This window comes from Populus nigra, chromosome 19, assembly GCF_951802175.1.
Source record: "Populus nigra chromosome 19, ddPopNigr1.1, whole genome shotgun sequence".
Lineage (NCBI taxonomy): Eukaryota > Viridiplantae > Streptophyta > Magnoliopsida > Malpighiales > Salicaceae > Populus > Populus nigra.
The window spans coordinates 6,457,659-6,477,721 of NC_084870.1; the positions used below are offsets into that span (position 1 = coordinate 6,457,659).

The 20,063-nt window shown below is 33.4% G+C and overlaps 2 protein-coding genes across 6 annotated transcripts; one reads left to right on the plus strand and one right to left on the minus strand.

Annotated features, from left to right (window-relative positions):
• Window positions 1-907: 907 nt before the first annotated feature.
• Window positions 908-6,086, plus strand: LOC133679958 (uncharacterized). Its single transcript, XM_062102702.1, has 5 exons — window positions 908-1,111; window positions 2,214-2,528; window positions 3,181-3,382; window positions 4,999-5,227; window positions 5,582-6,086. The coding sequence occupies exons 1-5, from the start codon at window positions 1,010-1,012 to the stop codon at window positions 5,853-5,855; spliced, it is 1,122 nt and encodes a 373-aa protein (XP_061958686.1). The 5' UTR covers window positions 908-1,009; the 3' UTR covers window positions 5,856-6,086.
• Window positions 6,087-6,614: 528 nt separating this feature from the next.
• On the minus strand, window positions 6,615-11,561 carry LOC133679959 (nuclear transcription factor Y subunit A-1-like). Of its 5 annotated transcripts, none has more exons than XM_062102705.1 (7): window positions 11,343-11,561; window positions 11,118-11,206; window positions 10,133-10,396; window positions 9,558-9,664; window positions 9,335-9,403; window positions 8,020-8,184; window positions 6,615-7,454 (listed from the first exon to the last, which is right to left on the minus strand). In XM_062102705.1, the coding sequence occupies exons 3-7, from the start codon at window positions 10,392-10,394 to the stop codon at window positions 7,014-7,016; spliced, it is 1,044 nt and encodes a 347-aa protein (XP_061958689.1). In that variant the 5' UTR covers window positions 10,395-10,396; window positions 11,118-11,206; window positions 11,343-11,561; the 3' UTR covers window positions 6,615-7,013. The 5 variants fall into 5 exon arrangements, with proteins under 5 accessions (XP_061958689.1, XP_061958688.1, XP_061958691.1 ...); XM_062102704.1 differs by having other exon boundaries at window positions 11,034-11,206; XM_062102707.1 differs by having other exon boundaries at window positions 10,133-10,388; window positions 11,343-11,560.
• Between the last annotated feature and the right edge of the window lie 8,502 nt (window positions 11,562-20,063).

A 20,063-nucleotide genomic window follows, 5' to 3' on the forward strand; every position in this document is an offset into this window, starting at 1 on the left:
ATTCACATTATCTTCTTGTTAATTTAGCAGCCGTGTGCAAATCCATCCCATAGCTGAAAATACACCAAGCTATCTAGACCACCATGTATATCTTCAATCATAATTAATTTCCAGTTCATGATCATTAACTGATCTAGAGCCTCAAAGCTACTCCTTTGGAAATCCTTGGAGGGGTTATTGTAGTCTTAAAATCTCTGAACACAAACCTTATCGATTGATTCGTTAACAAGGTGCTTTGAGGTTTGAACCGAACACTATAGATTTGTGTTAGATACTGTGCATCCACGATATTGAAAAAGAACATAAAATCAAAACTATAGTGCCCTGGAATTCAGTGTTTGCTGTTTAGACTAACCTGCAGCTAGTTTTCCTCTATAACGCAAGTGAATGTTGATATCTCTGATTTACTGGGATTTATCCATCCATGGTTATCTTTCAGGAGGACAGTTTTCCATGACAGATTCAATACACACACACACACACACACACAAATATCCATGATGGATAAGATTATTTTTATAGAAATATACGTATTTCAAGCAAAAAAACATCTACTTTCAATTTGATAGATAAGATTTTTTTTTATAGAAGGGAATTTAAGTATGATTCTAAATTTGTGAACACAAACCAAACAACCGATGCTCATAATCTTAATTATGGAGGTCACATATAGGACAATAAAAAAAAGTAACGGGGGAGGGGTAAGGCACCTGATGATGATGCCTGTTCCAAAAGAATAAAAATCTTGCATTGCTTTGCCTGTGCAATTTCATTAATTTAACAAGTAGGAAAAAGAAAATAAAATAAAATAAAATTGTCGGGTGGTTCCAAACTTCATTGATTGGTCAGTGCTAGAAATATCAAGTCGCTAGCAAAAGAAACCTATCGTGCCTATAAATTGAAAAGGAGTGAAAATACTTTTTTATTACAAATGAAAAACAACTATGACAGTGCCAAAATAAATATGAACACGCAAACAAAACTCAAAACGTAAAACGCACACACAAAGATGAAGAAATCAGGAGGGGCAGCAGACAAGAAAAGGGTTCGAAGATCATCAGGGGCCGTAACTAATGCCTCCAGAGATCTGAACTCTGATACCCCTCCCAGGGTTTGTCCTCTCCTTCTCTCTGATCTAGGGTTTTCCTCTGTTTTCTTTTTTAAAAATAAAGTCATTATCTTTATGTTACGACTCGTGTAATTGAAACCATTGTTGCAATTGTAGAATTTTCCTGTGCTTGATTAAAGACTTATGTCAAAAATGTGACCTTCTTTTATACCCATTTGTGTTAAGGAAATCCGAATAACGTGTTCTGTTGTTATGCGGGACCTGAAAGATGCGAACTTTGGTCTGATTTGCATCAAGTTCGATCTTTATGCTTTTTTTCCGTTCCTGGAAACCCATGTCAAGAAACGCAATTTATGGTCTTTAGACTGTCATTTTCGTTAGCAAAACAAATGGAAGTTACATTGTTACTCTTCTAAGAAAACAACCCAATGTACAAACTCTCAGTTACTGGTAGTGTTTTCCTTGGTATGCACTTGATGATTATAAATTATATCTAGAGAAAAAGGATGCAACTTGCAAGTAATGGTATTTCTGGGATGCTCTTAACTGTATATTTTGTTGTTCCTTGATTATTGGTTTTTTTGTTATGAATTCTATATGTTTTTAAACAAACAAATAGGAAGGAATCTGGCATTGGTGTTAGCGATCGTTGTGTGAATTCATAAAAAAAAAAATTTATCTGTAGGAACTTTATCGATTTGAGATGAAATGAATGATGTTTGTATCTTTGTCCATTGTTATACTACTTTTATAGGAATTTCCATGTTGTGCTGTACTCTTATGGTCCTGTGCCTTGTGAGTGTTTAGTGGCTGTCAAGTCCTTACAAAATTCTGGTCTTATGTTAAAAGGTGTAGCTTGCTTGTTAAAACTGCCAAGAATTGTTTTAACTAGGAATTTGCTTTTAATGTACATCAGCCTTATAAATCGTGTGAAAAAGGTTGCATGTATTCTTACTTGTACATTTTTAGTCCATGTAACCAGTAATGGTGGTTTATACTTGTAAGTTATTGCTTGACATTCATCCATATCTGGTGAATGGTTGGTGTGGTTAACTTTGGTCTGGTCATTTTTATGCATTATGATGGTTTCAACTTCATTCCTTCTCTAATGTTCACTGACTTGTATGATTGTTTCTCTCTTCAGAAACAAGCTGCAAAAAAGGATGTGTTTCAGTTGTTTGCTGAGAAGGTGAGAGATCACAAGGATTTGGTATCTCGTTGGGCTGTCTTACAGGAGACCCGTGTTGAATATTTTAGAGGAAAGGATTTTGTAAGCTTTCTGAAAAATCATTCAGAGGTTAAAGATATATTAGATTCAAATAATAATTTAGAGGTTGAAGAAATTGCCAATACTTTATTAAGCAAGAACCTCTTAGTGCGTTGTGATCGTGTGGTGAAAACTGTTCGTCCCGGGAAGAAAAAGTTGTCTACCTGGCCAGCACATTTAGAGATCTTTCCTGTAAGTTGTTTCATTTTGCACTTGGATGTTTAGCATGAACTTAATTGATCTTTCAATCAATTGTCTAAGCTATTGATTTTTTGACTTCACTGTGCAAATTGTTAAGCATCATGCATTTAATATATCCTTGTTTATTATGAAACGTTAATTTAAATGGCTATTTTCTCTGTGATTAGGGTAATTGATTTCTTAGAGATTGAGACTTGTGCATGTGGAGGTTTAGTGGTTAAAAGAATGGATTCTCGTGGTCATCTATTACTCTCTTTGACATTTAATAAGTCTGCCATGTCAGTGGTATTTTTCCCCTTGCATTCTTCTAAGAATGGCAGTACTTTGCCCTGATACATACTGTATCCTTTTATCATGTAGGTCAGAATGTTATGTACTTTCAATTGTCAAACTTGACCTTCATATCCTTTTTAATAATGGGAAAATTTTGAGTTGTTGGGATCAATATGGTGAGTCGCAAGGTTGTTAATGAGAAGAATAGGGAAATTTGTGTTGCATATTAACATTCACCCTTTAATAATGTCTCTGTCCATGTCAGTTTTGTGCTTCTTGTCTCTTTTTTTTTTGTAGTCAAAGAAATTAAGAGTTTTATTTTGTGTTGCTTCCCAAGCTCGTGTTATTAACATTATGTTGTCCTTTGTAGGATCAAGTATTTTCAGAAAATGATGCCTTTTTTGCATGGGCGTTTGTAAAACAGAGGCCATTATGGCAAACACTTCTCTCACTTTCCTGGCCTGTGTTGACTCTTGCAATTTGCATGTTTCCTGTATACCCACATCGGTGCAAGCTATTAATCCTCTACTCTTGTGCTGGACTTCTTTTGCTTATTCTCTCACTTCTTTCATGTAAGTACTCCAGGGCTCATTTTTTGTTGCTTCATATTTTTTTCTACTGTATAATTCTTCCTGCACCTCAATGCTACTTATCAAACCCTAGTTTAGAGTTCTAAATCAGTATCATCGCACATGTGGAGCAACATTTGACCAAATTTTTATGATTAAAAATCTAGATTTCTGTTTCAAGCTTATTAATATTTTCATATTTGAAAGTTGGAAACTTCCACTTATGTTGAACTCCAAAAGGTGTTTATTTGTCATTTTGGTTTCTTGGCTTGTTTCTACCTCAAACTTCCTTTGTGAGAGAAATAATTGTTCTGAATGTGTAACTAGAGAAATAATGTAATCAAACCCAGAGAAACTTGCTAAGGTGTAAATTCATACATTTACATTCTTATTAATTTGTTCAAGTAATCAGTATCTGAGAGTTATTGAAAAGAGAGATCCCTTTGTGTGCTAGTTTCAGGACACATGGGGGTACTCTTATTTTTGCGTTTCAGTAGATACTTTTAGAAATATGGTTTCCTAGTACTCAATGATTATGAAAAACCCATTATCCTAAATGTTCTTGTAATTGCTATTTTTTTCTTTCCTTTTTTATTTTTTTGGCAAAAAACAACCTTATAACATTTAGATTTTAGGATTGGTGGAGGATATGATTTCCACAGATGGATTTTTTACCATGTTAACCAATATAACAGCTGGTGGTGATGTTACCGAGGCCATCATCTGAGTATTTATTAAGTACATCTTTCTGTTGATTAATCTCCTCTCTTATAGTCTATGCACTGTTTGCCTTTTGTTCTTTCTGAACTCTTTGAAGTTGAAACTTCTGTAGTTATACCTAGCCACAAGGGGCATGCTGTGTTAGTGATGATCTGAATGGCGTCTTTTTTCATAAAGCTCCTGTTTTGTGGCATGACCAAATTGTTTTTGTGAGGCATAAGAGGCATCATTACCTTTTGATATCTGAATGTATGGTTTGGATGCTTTTTCTATGAACCTCGGGCTGAGCTTTTGTTTTTTAGTGGAAGTTGGGGCTTCTGTGGTGACTCGGAGATCAGGAGTGTTTTCTCTTGATGTCAGTGTTGCAGATCATTGCAGAGCATTCCCTAGCAAAACTCATCATGAAATTTCCTTTATTATCAAATTTGCTTCAGTAGTCTTAAATGATGTTCATCCATATCAATCATCTTTTCAAGATCCAGGGTAATTTGGTTGCTCAAGTCAGCTGTGATATGTTTGATTTAATGCTCTTTAACTGGTATGTGAGAAACCACTAGCATGATTCTTTCTCACTGAGCTCCGAGATGAAAGAAAACAATTTCCACCTAAATTTTCTTTACTTGATTTAGCGTTCTGGTGCTGCTCTATCTATGAACAGATCACTCGCTGGTTACAACCTGGTTTCTTCTAAATTTTCTAGAGTCCCAAGTTCTTTGCATGGTTGGTTTTACATTCTTTATATTAGTCTTATGAGTGCACATCATGGTTCATATTTTTGCATTATTCTCTTTTTTTTTTTTTTGTAGAATTTTGTCATTTTAGTTGACAGTGATAACTATTACTAAATTATTGCTTCAACTGCTTCTAGGGGTCATTGAGGTTATCTGTTTAATTTGCAGTGAGAGCCACAGTATTTGGTGTTCTATACCTCATTCTTGGAAAGCGTGTTTGGTTTTTCCCTAACATCCTTGCTGAAGAAGCTACCCTGGGAGAATTATTCCGTTTCTGGCCGAATAAGGATGAGGAGGAGAGGCCCAAGTGGACAACTAGACTTTTCTATGCATTAGTAGCTGTGCTCGTCATATTACTGCTGAGGCACCATGCCCCTGATGAAGCTGCTAGAGCAAGGTGAGTACACCTGTTGTGAAATTTAGCAGACTGAAAAGGTTGCCTTTCCCACTTTGCACAAAACATGATAACTTAAGGAACCAAGATGATTATGGAAAATAGTACTTATTTTACATGTCTGTTTCACTCGTTTCAAAACTGAGACCCAGAGTCAATGTCTTTTTTGAACTATACAGTTACCCTCTTGCTTTTGTGGGTGCAATGCATGTGATTCTTTTGTGGTTGTAATATGATTTCACTTGGTGTCCTCAATCAGGAACTTTTTATAGCATTCACATAAAAAATTGCCACGATGAACCCCTCTTAAATCTTTATTTCTATGCTTGAGTCTAAAGTGCAATTTTTGTCCCGCAGGTATCAGAAGCGGATGTCCAACATAATTGATGAAGTTCTTGAGTGGTCTCCAAGTTTGGCGCTGTCTGGAATGATGGAGAAGCAGCCAACTGTGGTCAATACCACAGAACCCAGCAATTTCACAGATTCCGGGAAAACAGACTCGGAGAAGGAACCTCCAGCAGATGATGAAGGTGGAGAAACCATCTTAGAACAACATGAGGATGAGGAAACCGAGAACATAGAGGACACTGATCAACATCAGCATCAGTTTCAGCATCAAGATCATATATGACAGCAGATCGTGTCATACCAAACCAGAAGACAGATACACTACCTTCTTTGGGTTTCATCTTAAATTTTGAGTGTAAAACTGTGTAATCAAACAGCGAAATAAAGCAGTTTTTAATTTGTGCCATCATTAATAGTGAGAAAATAGATTATAATACTGAGTTTAGGGAATTTATGTAATGTAATGAAGAGCCATTTAACTATATTTATCGTATTGGCTATATGCTTTTATACATTCTCCAAAGGTACAGCCCTTTTTTTCAGACATGTTACGTTAAATTCGTGCTCTTTCGAAGATTTTTTTTCTGTATTTTGATCTTCGTATTGGGATGGTCGTTAAGGCCTAAGGGGACTCTGCATTGGACTCACGATCCTTCTTTTTTCACCTCCCAATGGTTTGAGTACGCAAGTGGTGTTTTTACCCCCACTTATCGCCCTTCAATACCTCTTTTAACTTCCAGCACTATCATCATAGTTCATCCGAGTCTGTGCTCATAACCTCCCTCCCTCTCTCTCTGCATTCATTGCTGGGCTCCCTTTTGTATTTCCCAAAGACGAAGACGGATTAATCTATCTGCACAGAATTAACAGGTGGTCATGTATGACGTGTAAACAAATGCCATGCCAACTGAATACTTCTTCTCCAAGACGAAGGGATCTCGTGTTAGTTCATGCTTTTGGGCCCAGACAGACAGGGACTTCAACTGACTATATCCCTAAAGGAGGTTTAGACCTCTGATTGTGGTTGTACAAGTTCCGCGCATTGTAAAATCAAACCAGGGCCACATCGAATTGCAAGTGAAAAGAAATCGTCAAACAAGACAGTCTATACGTTAAACAAGAGTGCTGATAGGCTAAAATCTAACCAGAGACTACTTCTACTTGAGTTTCCTTGACAGTTCTATGTACACAGGAAAAAGAAGAGAGAGAGAGTGAGAATAATGATGCACGCGAAGCGTTGGCTGACAAAAGAAGCCAACCACGGATTCATCTCCTTCACTCTGTTCAAGCCACAAGCAAGAAAAAGAAAAAGCCAAGAATGATTTGCCGCCTGGCAATATATATTGCCAAGTGCGTGGTTGCCTGATAAGAGAGAGGATTCAAGTTTCGCTACTTGCGTGAATTGGACCCTCCACCTTGGCATCCACTTAACATGCTGGGTTCACTGTGGGCCAAAAAACCTTCGTTTGGCCTGGTTCCCCAGTTGCTGGCCTGGACAGTCTTCGTCCTCATTTTCACCTGAACGGTCTCCATCCTCATTGTCACCCAGGTACGAGCCATATGCAGAGGATTGCAAGCCACTGTGTTTTTTATAGTGGCCACCTCTATTTACATAGTCATGAGCTTCAAAAGTGTCATGCACTTGGGACTCTCTTGCTTCCTTTTGACCTTCAGAGGAATTCCAAGTTTCAACAGAGTCAGAGGGCAAGAGTTCAGAACCTGATGAACTCCGTGACTGAGATGCATGGACCAGACCAGAACCATTGAGCTTGCCTTCAGATGTGTTCTTTGAAGCATCATCGCCGGTTTTCTTCGCAAAACGTCCTCCAGAACTCCTTTCCCTTCTCATAGCATGCCGGTGCCGAGATTCATGAAGATATGGCTGAAGAATATAAGAGGGAGAGAGGGAGAGGGAGAATATCACTAGTTTGACAACATGTTAAATATTTCAGACAAAGCAGGAGCTAGCAACTATCTCAATCTATCACCCATAAAACATTTATAAAACATTGTACCAGGATTTCTATGGGGATTATGTACTAAAAAAGGAGAAAAATCTCATCCACCTAGAAAGAAGTACCCTTACATGGTCATTACCGATTTATGGAGACTAAGTGCAACATATTAGATTTTTACAGTTCTTGGTCAACTGTAAAATAACTCGAAGCCTCCTCAGAACAATTCTTAAGAACTAAAATGATCGGTGGAATATAATCATGGTGCCTAACTTGACATTACTAAAGTGAGAGGTTTAACATGGAACTTGTTAACTAAATGATACAAACTGCAAGCTTAATAATTACATTGAAGCGATAAACAAGAGGAAGTTAATTAGTACATCTGGCATTTTGTGTGCAATAAAAAATATTAGTATATCATCTAACAGCAAAAGACAATCAGAGGAAAGAAATGAGACAGAATATCCCAACTTGGCTGTTTGAATTTACCTTTCTAGCTTTTATCAGCTTCTTGTCAACCTCTGCTTTTGCACGTTGTTCTCTTCGCCTAATAATCCCTGGGTATTGTTTGGCATTTACAAAAACAGGATCCTGAGCCACCTCAAGGGGCAAAAGCATTCTGGCATGTGGCATTCCAACAAATTGCGGATAACCCTGACCATTGAATGATTATATCTATTCCATTAAAAGTCTATAACATTCCATGTTTTGAACACACGAAACAAATTAATTAAGCAAATACACACACACACAGAACTCTGATTTCTGTTTGCAGCAAGTGATGAGCATATCGGTAAATATCCCAACAGATTGCTAGTGAATCTGACTTCCTCCTTACTGCATGCAGATAATAAGCATGTCATAACTACAGTTTATTAAGGTCTCACTCCTGTAATTATCTAGAATCAGATGACAAGTTTGCTTCTTCTTTTTTTCCTTTTCTTTGCTATTATCTGTAAAAGCAAACTTCTTTGCTAGAACATCAAACGTGTGCCACTAACAAAATTTTGTCAATTGGGCAAAAATGTCAATACATCCTCACATACTTCCCCAACCAAGAAAGAAAGTACATTTACAACTTCCCAGAGAAAAGCAGTCCCAGTGGAATAAGTTATCCTTCCATGAGTTTCATGAATTGGAGGTCTGCAAAAGCATCCCTTTTTCTTTTAAATAATGGTAAAAGACAGACCACTGGAATAGGTCTAGACATGTTGAAGTATTCCCCGTTTGTTAATTTGTTGACAAAATGAAAAATAAAATAGGACAGGACAGGACATGACAGGCCACAGCCTACGAATTAAAAGAGCTAAAATTTAAGATACATTGGAAAAAATGAGTGCATTGCTAAACTTGACCCTTTGAACTCTCGAGAACATGCAAAGTGCACCATGAAAGAATCTTTTGGCTTTCATTTTTTGCATTTCCCACACAAATAGAACTCACATCTCTCCTTTTCATCTAAATAATTCAAGAGTGAGAAATAAAAACATATTTTTCTGACCAGGACATGGTTACTCTAGAACAATCCAATAGACCATATCTTCCAAAACCCACAGAATGGAGATACCAAACTTTAATTTAGCTAAATGAATTCAGAATTCTTTCACCAATGGAAAGTTTAAGGTGTAAGATCTCTTGGTGATTTTGACTTGCGAAAAAAACTACCATTTTTCCAAGGACCTATGAATTTTGTCTTGGGAGTAATGAATAAACAGAGAATATCACATATAAATCCACAGGTAATTCCTCAAAGTATCAATATATGACTGCAAGAATATGGGAAGGAAGTGTTAAGCTTACATACCAAAGGCTGATGTCCATAAGCCATCATTCCACTATAATAAGCATCCTGGTATGGGTTTGATGCACATGCCTGCAGAAGAAATGCCAGAAAATAGAAATCTCTTCCAATGGCATGTAAAGATGGATTCTATAAATATATAGTGTCTACGGTCTACATATGAATTAATCAGCACAAGAAGCTTGGAAGACAAGATATTTTGTGGATGGAAGGAATGAGAACTTACAATAGAGTGACTAACAAGCTCAAACTGTGGAGATTGTGAGAGGCCATTGTGCATTGTAGTGATACTAGAGACAAGACCCTGAAGATTTTGCAAATGTCCATGATTCCCTAATAAGCATTAATGGAAAAAAAAATGCCTAATTAGCACTGAACCAGTATGCTGTGTCTTTCCTTGTGAACAAGGAGCTGTGCATTGACAGAACAAGGCCAAATGGATACATTTGCGCTCACAAAGGAAGTATTACTCTTCATCCAAAATGTGATACCCGTGGCCTATGCTACATATGTTTAAGTCAAATTTAGCATCGATAGAAATTAGATAGCACCTATATAGTTGATTTACAGACATGGAGAACAGCTGGTTTTCATCTACCATGTTGAAAGAAGCACGATTTTTAAAAAAATGATGTCAAAATTTGTAAATCTAAAGTGATAAAAGCTAACCACAGAGGCATGGAAAAAAAAAAATGAGTTGAGAAATGTCAGAACGAAGCAATTACTAAAACATTAAGCATAGAGTTTATGCAATAGCAAGTAGTCCTAATGCACTTTGTGCAATAAAGTAGTTAGCAGCACCTAATTGGGATGATGCAGTGGCTTGGGAATCTTTGGTAGCATCAGCATCTTCCTCATTCAGTCTACCACTCGACAGAGACTGATCATCATTTGATTCAGAACCATTATGTCCTTCTGAGTTGGATGCATTTCCACCGGTCATGGCAGGAGGCATGGAGCTATAACCTATATTGCGCCACCAAGGTTCAGAGTGAACTGTATATTCTTGAATGTCACTCGGATTGGGTTCTGGCACATTAGTTTTTTCAGGCTTTGACTGCATACCTTCAAAAGGTTATTTTATTAGTTCTCGCTTTCCTAACCAGGCACAGGAAGAATGTAATGGTAGCAGGTGAAATTCATAGAGCAAACGTGCTACGTGAAACAAAACTTGAAAAAAAAAGGCATATTACAAGCAAATATGACAGAGATCCTCAAGAAGAGAAGAGTGGAGGATAGATACGTTGCAGATGGTCATTCTACGCGGTAAAACATTCACTGTCTACCTAAAAGCACGAATAGAGAAAAATAAAGAAGAAATTTTCCTTGCCTTAAAAAAGAAGCCATAAAACATCAGACTCTATTTCAATACTAAACTTCTGGATGAGGCAGGACCAATAACATGGACATGAAGAGCTTTCGTCATCAAACTCAAAACACAGAATGATCTGGCAGATTTACTTCATGCTCAAGCCACAAATTAATATTATTAATTAAAGATTCACCCGTCAAAAGTGATAAAACCACAGCACCACGAGGGAAAAAACAATAGACTGATAAGGTGGATTTCTTAATTGGTATTTCAACATATCAATTGAGTTAAACACATTTTCCATACACTTAATAAAAAATGTTTAAATACTGATAAAACCAAGTTTTTCCCCTCTCATCAAAAATCAATTAGCTTAATCAAGACCTCTACCTGGCCAAAAAGTGTTTCAATATTAACCTAAAAAGTGTACAAACTTTTAGTTCTACTACATTTCTCAAGGATAATAACCAGCACCGGTATCTATCTCAATTTCTCTGCCGTGGAACCAAGAACCCCAAACTTTCTTAGCAACCAAACAAGAAGAAACCCGGATAAAGATTTTCCTAAAAAAACAAATCAAGCAAATGGAATTCAAGAGAGAAAATCAGTTAAATTCAAGAAACGAACCGTGCAACTAATTAACTGTACAATTAATAAAAAAAAAAAGGTCTAAAATAAGCAAGTGATAAAGATACTCACCGGTGTAGAGAGAGATAAAACAGAACCCTAGATTTTGGGGGTTTTAATCTACTCGGGATAGAGGGAGAAATAGAGTCTATTGCTGTTGCAGCAGAAGCAGTATATAACTATACTTCTTCTAGAAGAATAAAACTCAAAGAAGGGAGAAGGGGTTTTTTTTCTCTTTATTTCTTTTTCTTTTTTTTCCCCAACTTGACCTCTCTGTTTTTTTTTTTTTTCAAGAGACGATAGCTCAGCTGGCCCTGGATGGGTCATGATATGCTCACCCTCCTTCTTTCCACGTTGCCTCTTTTTCTGGGACACCTGCCCCGACCTTTCTCTTGCCAACTTCTTTCTCCGTTTTTTCAGTTTTTTTGTCTCTTTCTTCTTCCCGTGAACCCTCCTTTTTTATGAATTTATTTTTTATATGCAATCATTTTTTTATTTTTATTTTTATTTTTATTTTGGTCATGCTCGTTTCTGTTTTCAAGTTGATTTTTTTTTGTGCTAGGTGTCTACTTGTGTTTTATATAAAAAGTGATGTTCTGTCATGTGTAATTTAAAAAATAAAAAAAAAAACTCACAACTTGAGCGAGAGAATCAACCAAACTAGATGGATTGATTTTATTTTAATTAGTTAATACAAAATGATAAAAAAAATTATCAAAACAATCTAAATTTTTTTCTTTAAAATAAAACAAATAATATAGTTCAATTCTCAACTCATTACATATGAAACAATGAAATTGAATAAAAAAACATCAACTTGAGTTAATATGACTCGGGTAATAAAGGGTTAGCCAACTCTGTTATCTCACTAAACCCACGATCGAGGTCATGCGATTGGGATAACCTGATATAAAACAAACCAAGAAAATCATAAAGCTGTTTTTTTAAAAAAAAAACAATGTCAAATAATGAAAGCATGTAAAAATAAGTAAAAATAATAACAATGTCAGCCCGCGTTAATTTTTCAAACTCATGACTTGGGTTATTAGACTAGAAGCACCGTATTTGGAAAAAACACGAAGTACAATTACCAACCAATTGAATATTGGGGGATGAAATTGAAAATAAAATTTTAATTACACAAAGAATCTAAAATAAAAAAAATATATATAGCAATGAAAAGAATGAGAATTAAAATTGACATACAAAATAAATGTTATTTTTTATTGAAAGTTCAATTCAAAAAGAAAAATCAATTTAACAAAAGGACCAAAAAAACAATAAAAAAATAAGGATAAACATTGAAATAGAAAAATAAAACTATTTTTTTATATTATAAAGTGAAATTGAAAAGAAGAATAAATTTAACAGAAGGACCTAAAAAACAATTAAAATAATAAAGATTAAAATGAAAAAACAAATACATCGCAAATTGGGACCGAAGGATGCAACTAAAAACAACTCAAAATTTTACAAAAAAAATCAAGAGAAAAAATTAAAAGATCAATAGAACAAGGACCAAATTGAAAATCCTTATAAATTAGAAGATAACTATAAAAATTTGCATGGCTAGCGTAAGTTTTGGGGGAGGAGATAGAAAAAGGGGGAAAGAAAGTGTAGCCAACAGTGACATTCAAAAGGAAGAGGACGGAGTGGCGCTTCCAATGACATGACTGAAGAGGGGTTTTTGAAGCAAGAAAGAGCCCATGAGTTACCTGGAAGGCACATGAGCATCCACACGTTGTTTTGTACATTGTACATGTCAACTGCTATTTTATTTTTATTGTTTTTTATATTACTCAAAAACCAAATTGTCACACAACTGACATAATAATAATAACAACAAAAATAATTATTGTGAAAATACAAAAAAAACCCTCAAACATCAATTTTAATATATTTTCTTTTAATAACATTTTGGTCATTGCACTATATTTTTAAAATGCAAAAAAACTTATTTTTCCCGGTTAATTTGATAATGACTAATAATCATTGTAAAAATACTTTAATTATACTCAATAATCATATTTTAAGATTTTTTTTGGTGTGAAGAGCAAAGCTGCTATTACACCCTATAGTGAATAGTGTTTTTTAAAGCAAACGAGGTTGGTAGTGTTTAGGTATTGCACTAGTTTACTAGCACAAAATACGTTGTAGGTTAGACATAATTTTTTAAAATATAAAAAAAATATCTAGATCACAGGAAATTGTTTGATATTGGTATTAAAGTTGCTCTAACCAGTTAACATTTAAATCTCTCGAATCGATTTCTCACTTAGCCAATATTTAAAATTAAATAGTGTTGTAGTTAGCTTGATGTGATCTAGTTAACTTAATGGGTTTAAAGTCAATATGAATAATTAGTCAAAAAATATTTTGACTTTAAAAAAAATCAACATAACATCTTTTTTTTTGTAATATTGAAACAATATTATATTGGATTGTGACTTAACCCACTAAACCTATGACCTGGATCATGAACTCCATTGAGTTTAATAAATTTTTTCTTTTGATTATTTTTTACTTAATTGTATGATAACAAAAACAAACACTCACAAAAACAGGCGCTAATAAAATATTAGGATGTTTATTTGAGATTGCAACAATCTCATATTAAGCAAACTAAAATAAATTGTGAAAATCAATAAAAAAAAATTAAAGAGAAAATTAGAAGAAAAAAATCAATAAAAACCCAACATTAAAAGAATAAATTGAAAAAAAAAAATTAAAAAGCGGCCCAATTATATGGGCTTAGGTGACCTAGCACACCCAAGGGTTTAAATAAAGCATGGATATGGAGGCCTGGGGCAGGCCCATTATCCCCGTCCATCTGTATTTTTTTCTTTTTTAAGGTTCTTATTCGTCTGCCTTTACTATTTTAGAAAAAAAAAGGCAACGCGTCGCATGTTATGACAGACTACTCTTCACCTACTACTGTCCATAATCCATTTAGTTATATTGGCCAAAAAAACAGGGTGACCTTAAAATTTTATTTTTTTCAACTTATTTTCATCTAAAAAAAACCATGAAACCTTAGTTAAACCACCAAACCCCACAAAAATCACTAAAAAAAGAGAGAGAGAGAAATCAAATGAATCCAAAAATCCAAACCAAACCTGATTTGCCATTACCGCTAATTTTAGAGGGAAAAACTACATCAAATTAATTTCTTTTGAGAAGATGAGTCTACTGGCACAAAGATTTTCTTTATTGATAATCAAATTATAGACAACCGATAACCTTTTCTCTTCTCGTCGTATATTATCTGGTAAGTTTGTTTCTTTCTTTTCTCAGATTCAGAGAATGTAAAATAAATAAAATAAACTTGTAGAGCAAAATTAAAATTGACACAAAATCTAGAGTGACAAAATATTTTTTGTTATTTATACGAGTTCTCATTCTTTAAATATTTTGTTTCTAATAGAATTTCAAACTTAATTTTATTTAATTAAGTAATAAAAGAATCCAGTAAAAAACAAAGGATAAAAAATAAACAATAAAGAGTGGATATTTTAAAAATAAAAAGAGAAATTTATTGTTCACATGAGTACGGAAGCTCCGTGACAAAGACCAATTGTTTTTTTTTTTCCTAACATAGACAAAGTAATATTTTGTCTGATAATGTCATTAGATTTGGTGATGACTATAATTATATAATAATGACTATAATTGTAGTAATAAGGATGAAAAAAAAGTATTTTATAACATGTACCTTTAATTTTTAATAAAAAAACAATGTTTGAAACCAATTTAAAAGTCAAAAACTCTCACGGCCTGAATACAATAGTTTTGTGATAATACGGTTAAAGCATGTAAAAACAAGATGGAAGATCAATGTTTTTATCACTGTAGCCCACCTCGTAAGTCTAGTTTAAATGGTTAATTAATATTTTTCATGTTATAGTCTCACGATATTCTTGGATTTAGCTGCGTGCTGAACCTAAACACATACCAAATCTGATATCCCTAGAGCTGCTACAAGTTGAACCCAAATAGACGTAGGTTTGGCGAGCTGACAAGCCCAATATTCTTAGATTTAGCTAAATGCTAAGTTCAAGTACATACATGTATGACGTGTTGCTATATCTAACATCTTTAAGTTCAGCTATATGCTGAGTCCAAATATATATGGGTCTGATAAAATATTAGATCTAACATTTTTAGGTTCAACTAGATGTTGAGGCTAAATACATGGGGGTCTAGTTCAGACCAAACGTTATGCGTTGAATCCAAACAGACGTGGGCTTAGTTCTGACCCACCATCCCTGAGTTCATTTACATCCCGAGTCTAGACAGACATGGGTCTAGTAAGCTATCATACCCGATGCCCGTGAACTTGATATCGTTTCAAGTTCAAGTGGATATGAGTCTAACAACTATTTATTCATGTAATGGATTTTGAAACATCATGAGTTATCATCGAATCGAACATTCATATCTAATGACGTACTTAAGATTTGATTTTAAATAAACTTGAGCTTGATAACAGAAAAACTAATACAAAAATAATCTATTTACTAAGACTATAAAAATAATGTCAACCTTTTAAGTTAAATATCAAAACAATTAGATCATATGTGCTGAGAGATTACATGCCATGTTAACAAATTTATATAATTTTTATTCATTCTATGAATATTATTTAAGTGTAATTTATTACGAGTACCAAGATAATATTCAAAAAACTTAGTTGACAAAATAACATTAATTTAATAAATGAAAAATTAAAAATTTAATAATACATGAATAATTAAGTCTAATATACCATAGATCAAATGAAATTCTAAGCATATATAAAATAAAATATTTTATGAAAAAAATTAAATTTTCAAAATTTAAATTTAAATAAAATAAAAAACTCCCTATTGTGGGACACGTATAATCCAAGTACCTAACACCTCAGTTTTCTTTTCTATTTTTAACTCGACACTAATAGATATTTTTGGCATTCAAAGGTTATCCAGGGGTTTGAAAACCGGTGATAACAGGTTCACAGCCGGTAAGTGGAGAGCAGGGCGGTAGCGATTTGTCAGGTTACGAGGCTGCCAAGCAAAATAATAAAAAAAGACTTCAAAGTCACGCTTGACACGCACTTGACGGGCAAGTTACAAGAAACCCGTGGCCCAAACTATGGGGGCCACAATAGTAGGACTAGGACAGACGATGAACAGCCACGTGGTATTTGACTTTTTTAACACCTATACCGAAAACAGATTGATTAATAAACCACTCTCAAGGAAATTAATTAATAATAATTAATTGATGGATTGATTGTAGTTACTAGGTTGGCACCTAAGCCCCATTAAGAAAATCAAGTTCACTTCTAGATAAGGCAACATGCGAGTGTTGCAGATGGGTGAGGCTACCACCTCACAGCCAATTAAAAATATACCGATAACAACAATCTAAGTGGTGGTTCAATGATAAAAACTTAGAATCAAGAGATTTAGTTTCTTTGTGGTCTTAGATTCGAGCCCTATAGTTGTTTATATAATGGACACTGGAGGCTTACATGGTCGTTAACTTCAGGGCCCGTGAGATTAGTCGAGGTACGCATAAACTGGTCCGGACACCTATATTAAACTAAAAATATATATATATCGATAAGCAACCATCTAGATGGTGGTCTAGTGATGAGAGTTTGGGACTAAAAGATTTACTTCCTCCGTGGTCTCAGATTCGAGCCCTGTGGTTGCTCATATGATGACACTGAAGGCTTACATGGTCGTTAACTTCAGGACCCGTGTGATTAGTCGAGGTGCATGAAAGCTGGCCCGGACACCCACGTTAAACTAAAAAAAATAATATACAGATAAGCATTCGATCCTGGCAGGAAAATTCTTACTTCTGTATTTTTGGTTCGAACTTTTATATGTATGTCTATTACCCCTGCAGTATCTTATCTGTCTATTAGACTTACCGAGTATTCAGTGGATCTGGGAATTAGTCGTAGTGCATGTAAACTGATCTGGACACCCCGAGTTATATATATACATATAATTTTAGAATACGTAAAATTAATTAAAATATGCATAAATTAATCCAAAAATCTATATTAATAAAAAATATGAGTTGACAAAAACAAATGCAGGCATGTTTGGCTTTGCTATGTCTATATATATAATTAATTACTTATCTATATACCCATACGATATCGTGAGTTCATTTTCAAAACATATCTTTAATCATTAAAATCTGGAAGAAAAAGAAATTTCTTTGATTAAATCTCTTGTATTTCCTTTCTATTTTGACTAAGAACATACATTTTTGTATCAATAACATGATCTTTTAAATAAGAACTTGTCATGGTGTAAAAAATTTTAAACAAAAAAAAAATCATGTCTTGATAATTTTGATACAATTATTATATATGAAGATAAAAGAATAATTAATTTAGAAAAAAATATAAAACTTTCACTATAAAAAAATAATAAAATAAATATTTCATTCTCAATGAATATTCATAAGCAATTTATCTTAAAAAAATACTTCTTATATAATCGATTAGTCATGAGTAATTGCTAGTATTATTATATAAATATCTAATTTTATTTAAAAAGCACGGAATCATCATGTGATTTCTAAGATATTATTATAATTATTTTATTAATTGAGAATTTTATTTTAAAATATAAAGCAATTAAACAATTAAAAAAAAAAACCAAGAGAATTAAGCCTTGATATGCGCCTTAAAGGACAGCCCATGCCCGTCTTGGCTTGGAACATCAGGCGCGTGGCTTTTAAAAAACAAGAAGCCTAGGTTCGTATAGGTTTTGAAGGCTAGGGTCGCTAGCCTAGCTTAGAAAAAAAAAAAAAAAAGGCACCGGACAAGACAGACGATGATGTTTCCTTTATTAAAACAATTTCCAGCCACATATTTTCATGACTAAATCTTTAAAGTAATTGTTTTGTATTTTAAATGTATTTTTAAAAAATTAAAATTAAAAATTTTAATTTTTTATTATTATTTTAAATTAATATTTTTTAATGTTTTTAAATTATTATGATATCTAATATTAAAAATAATTTTTAAAAAATAAAAAATTATTATTTTAATATATTTCTAAATAAAAAACATTTTAAAAAACAACCATAACTACATTGTAAAATATATTAAAATCAAATCAAATCATAATATATTTTCTGAATTTTAATATATTTTTAAGGCACAAATCATCTTTTGCTGAACTACATCTTCACGATAAATATAGCAAAACCAAAATCAGTATTTATTATGATCAAAATATGGAAAATCAATTTTTTTTTCTCTCCTCTTGCTTGCTTTTTGGTGCGTTTCTCTCTTCTTTCCCAACTACTAGCGACTTAGATGCCAAGGAAATAAAGTTTCACGGAAAAAAATATAAAATTTGAAAACTACAAGGCACATGAAACCTACCCCTCAAACAGTATAATGAATTGTGCATGAACAATTGTCTTTTTCTGGTTCTCTTAATTTTAGTTTTTAATTTAATAATATAACAGAAACTGGGATACGTGTTATATAATCATGATTTTTAATGCATTTTTTGGGATGGCATGCATATCCTTTTTACAGAACAAAAACTTTTATTTTTAAAATTAGATATAAAATTATTTAACTTGTAAGAGCTCATTTAATATTATAATAATTATTATTTTTAAAAATAATTATTATTTAAAAATATATCAAAATAATATTTGTCGGATACAGAAACTATGGAAAACTTAAAGACAGTGACCAAATACGGTGGTGACTGGTGAGGAAGAGGCTAACGAAAGCTTGACCGAGTCAAACTGTCGATACTAGTCAAGCTCATAATGACTTTTAAAAAACCTCACTGGCTTTACAGAAAACGACAAAACGGCAAAGTCTTGGTCAATTAATTACATCAAAGAAATGGAAGTGAACTTTGCTATTCCACACCCTTCCCTTTCCTGTACGAGTTCACATAAAGTTTCCACCATCCAATTTTTATTTTTTTTTTAAATAACGAGGGTCTAAAAATACATGAGCATTTCAATTTTGAATAAATTTTTTGATAAAATAAAATAAATAGAATCAATAAATTTATTTGGATAAATATTTTTATCTCTTGTTTTTTTTTTTTTTTTTGAATTACAGAGCTATCAACTTATCATCATGAATATTGATCACCAGTTTGAATTTAAAAGGCCCTTAACTTGGTCCAGGCAGAGCTTTCCTATTCCAAGAATCTGGACCAGAAAAACAGGGCCATAGTTAATTTCTTAGGCCTTCCACAAGCTCAGTCTGAAATCTGGTCCAACCTTACTTCCCTGAGGCCCCTCCCTCCCGAGTCGACCTTTCACCAGAGGTTTTTTTTTTTTTTTTTTCTGAGTAAAGGCGAGGCAAAAAAAGAAAAAAAAGAAAAAAAAGAAAAAAAAAGCACCTCATCGATCCAGATTCGAATATTTTTGCAAATGAACTTTAGAGTTTGTGATTCTGCATCTATACATGCATGTCGTTTCTGTGTAAAGGAGGAAAAAAGAGATCCTGGCTAGTTTATGCCTCTGATCTTTGATTCTTGAGCAGTAAGAGATTATAAACATTAGCTATATAATTCCAGCATATTATTATAATCTTTTTCTTTCCTTTCCTGTAATTATAGTAGTTAATCCATAAAAATACTATCTTTTGTGGTCACATAACAACTTATAGACCGGTAAGATCCGGTATTGTTTTATAAAAACTTGATCTACTCGCTGCCAGCCATGGATTTTACTAGCTTTTAAATATTATAATAGTAATTTTTTTAAAAAAATTTATTTGAAAATGTATTGAAATAATATAAAAAT

What these genes read in the sequence shown, in the direction of transcription:
- LOC133679959 (XM_062102703.1), bottom strand. Translation starts at nt 10,394, where the DNA reads ATGCAGTCAAAGCCTGAAAAAACTAATGTGCCAGAACCCAATCCGAGT. An exon ending in CACTGCATCATCCCAATTAG is followed by an intron (nt 9,665 to 10,132) that starts GTGCTGCTAACT and finishes AATGCTTATTAG; the next exon opens with GGAATCATGGACATTTGCAA. An exon ending in AGCTGATAAAAGCTAGAAAG is followed by an intron (nt 7,455 to 8,019) that starts GTAAATTCAAAC and finishes TATATTCTTCAG; the next exon opens with CCATATCTTCATGAATCTCG.
- LOC133679958 (XM_062102702.1), top strand. Translation starts at nt 1,010, where the DNA reads ATGAAGAAATCAGGAGGGGCAGCAGACAAGAAAAGGGTTCGAAGATCA. An exon ending in CACATTTAGAGATCTTTCCT is followed by an intron (nt 2,529 to 3,180) that starts GTAAGTTGTTTC and finishes TGTCCTTTGTAG; the next exon opens with GATCAAGTATTTTCAGAAAA. An exon ending in TATTCTCTCACTTCTTTCAT is followed by an intron (nt 3,383 to 4,998) that starts GTAAGTACTCCA and finishes TTTAATTTGCAG; the next exon opens with TGAGAGCCACAGTATTTGGT.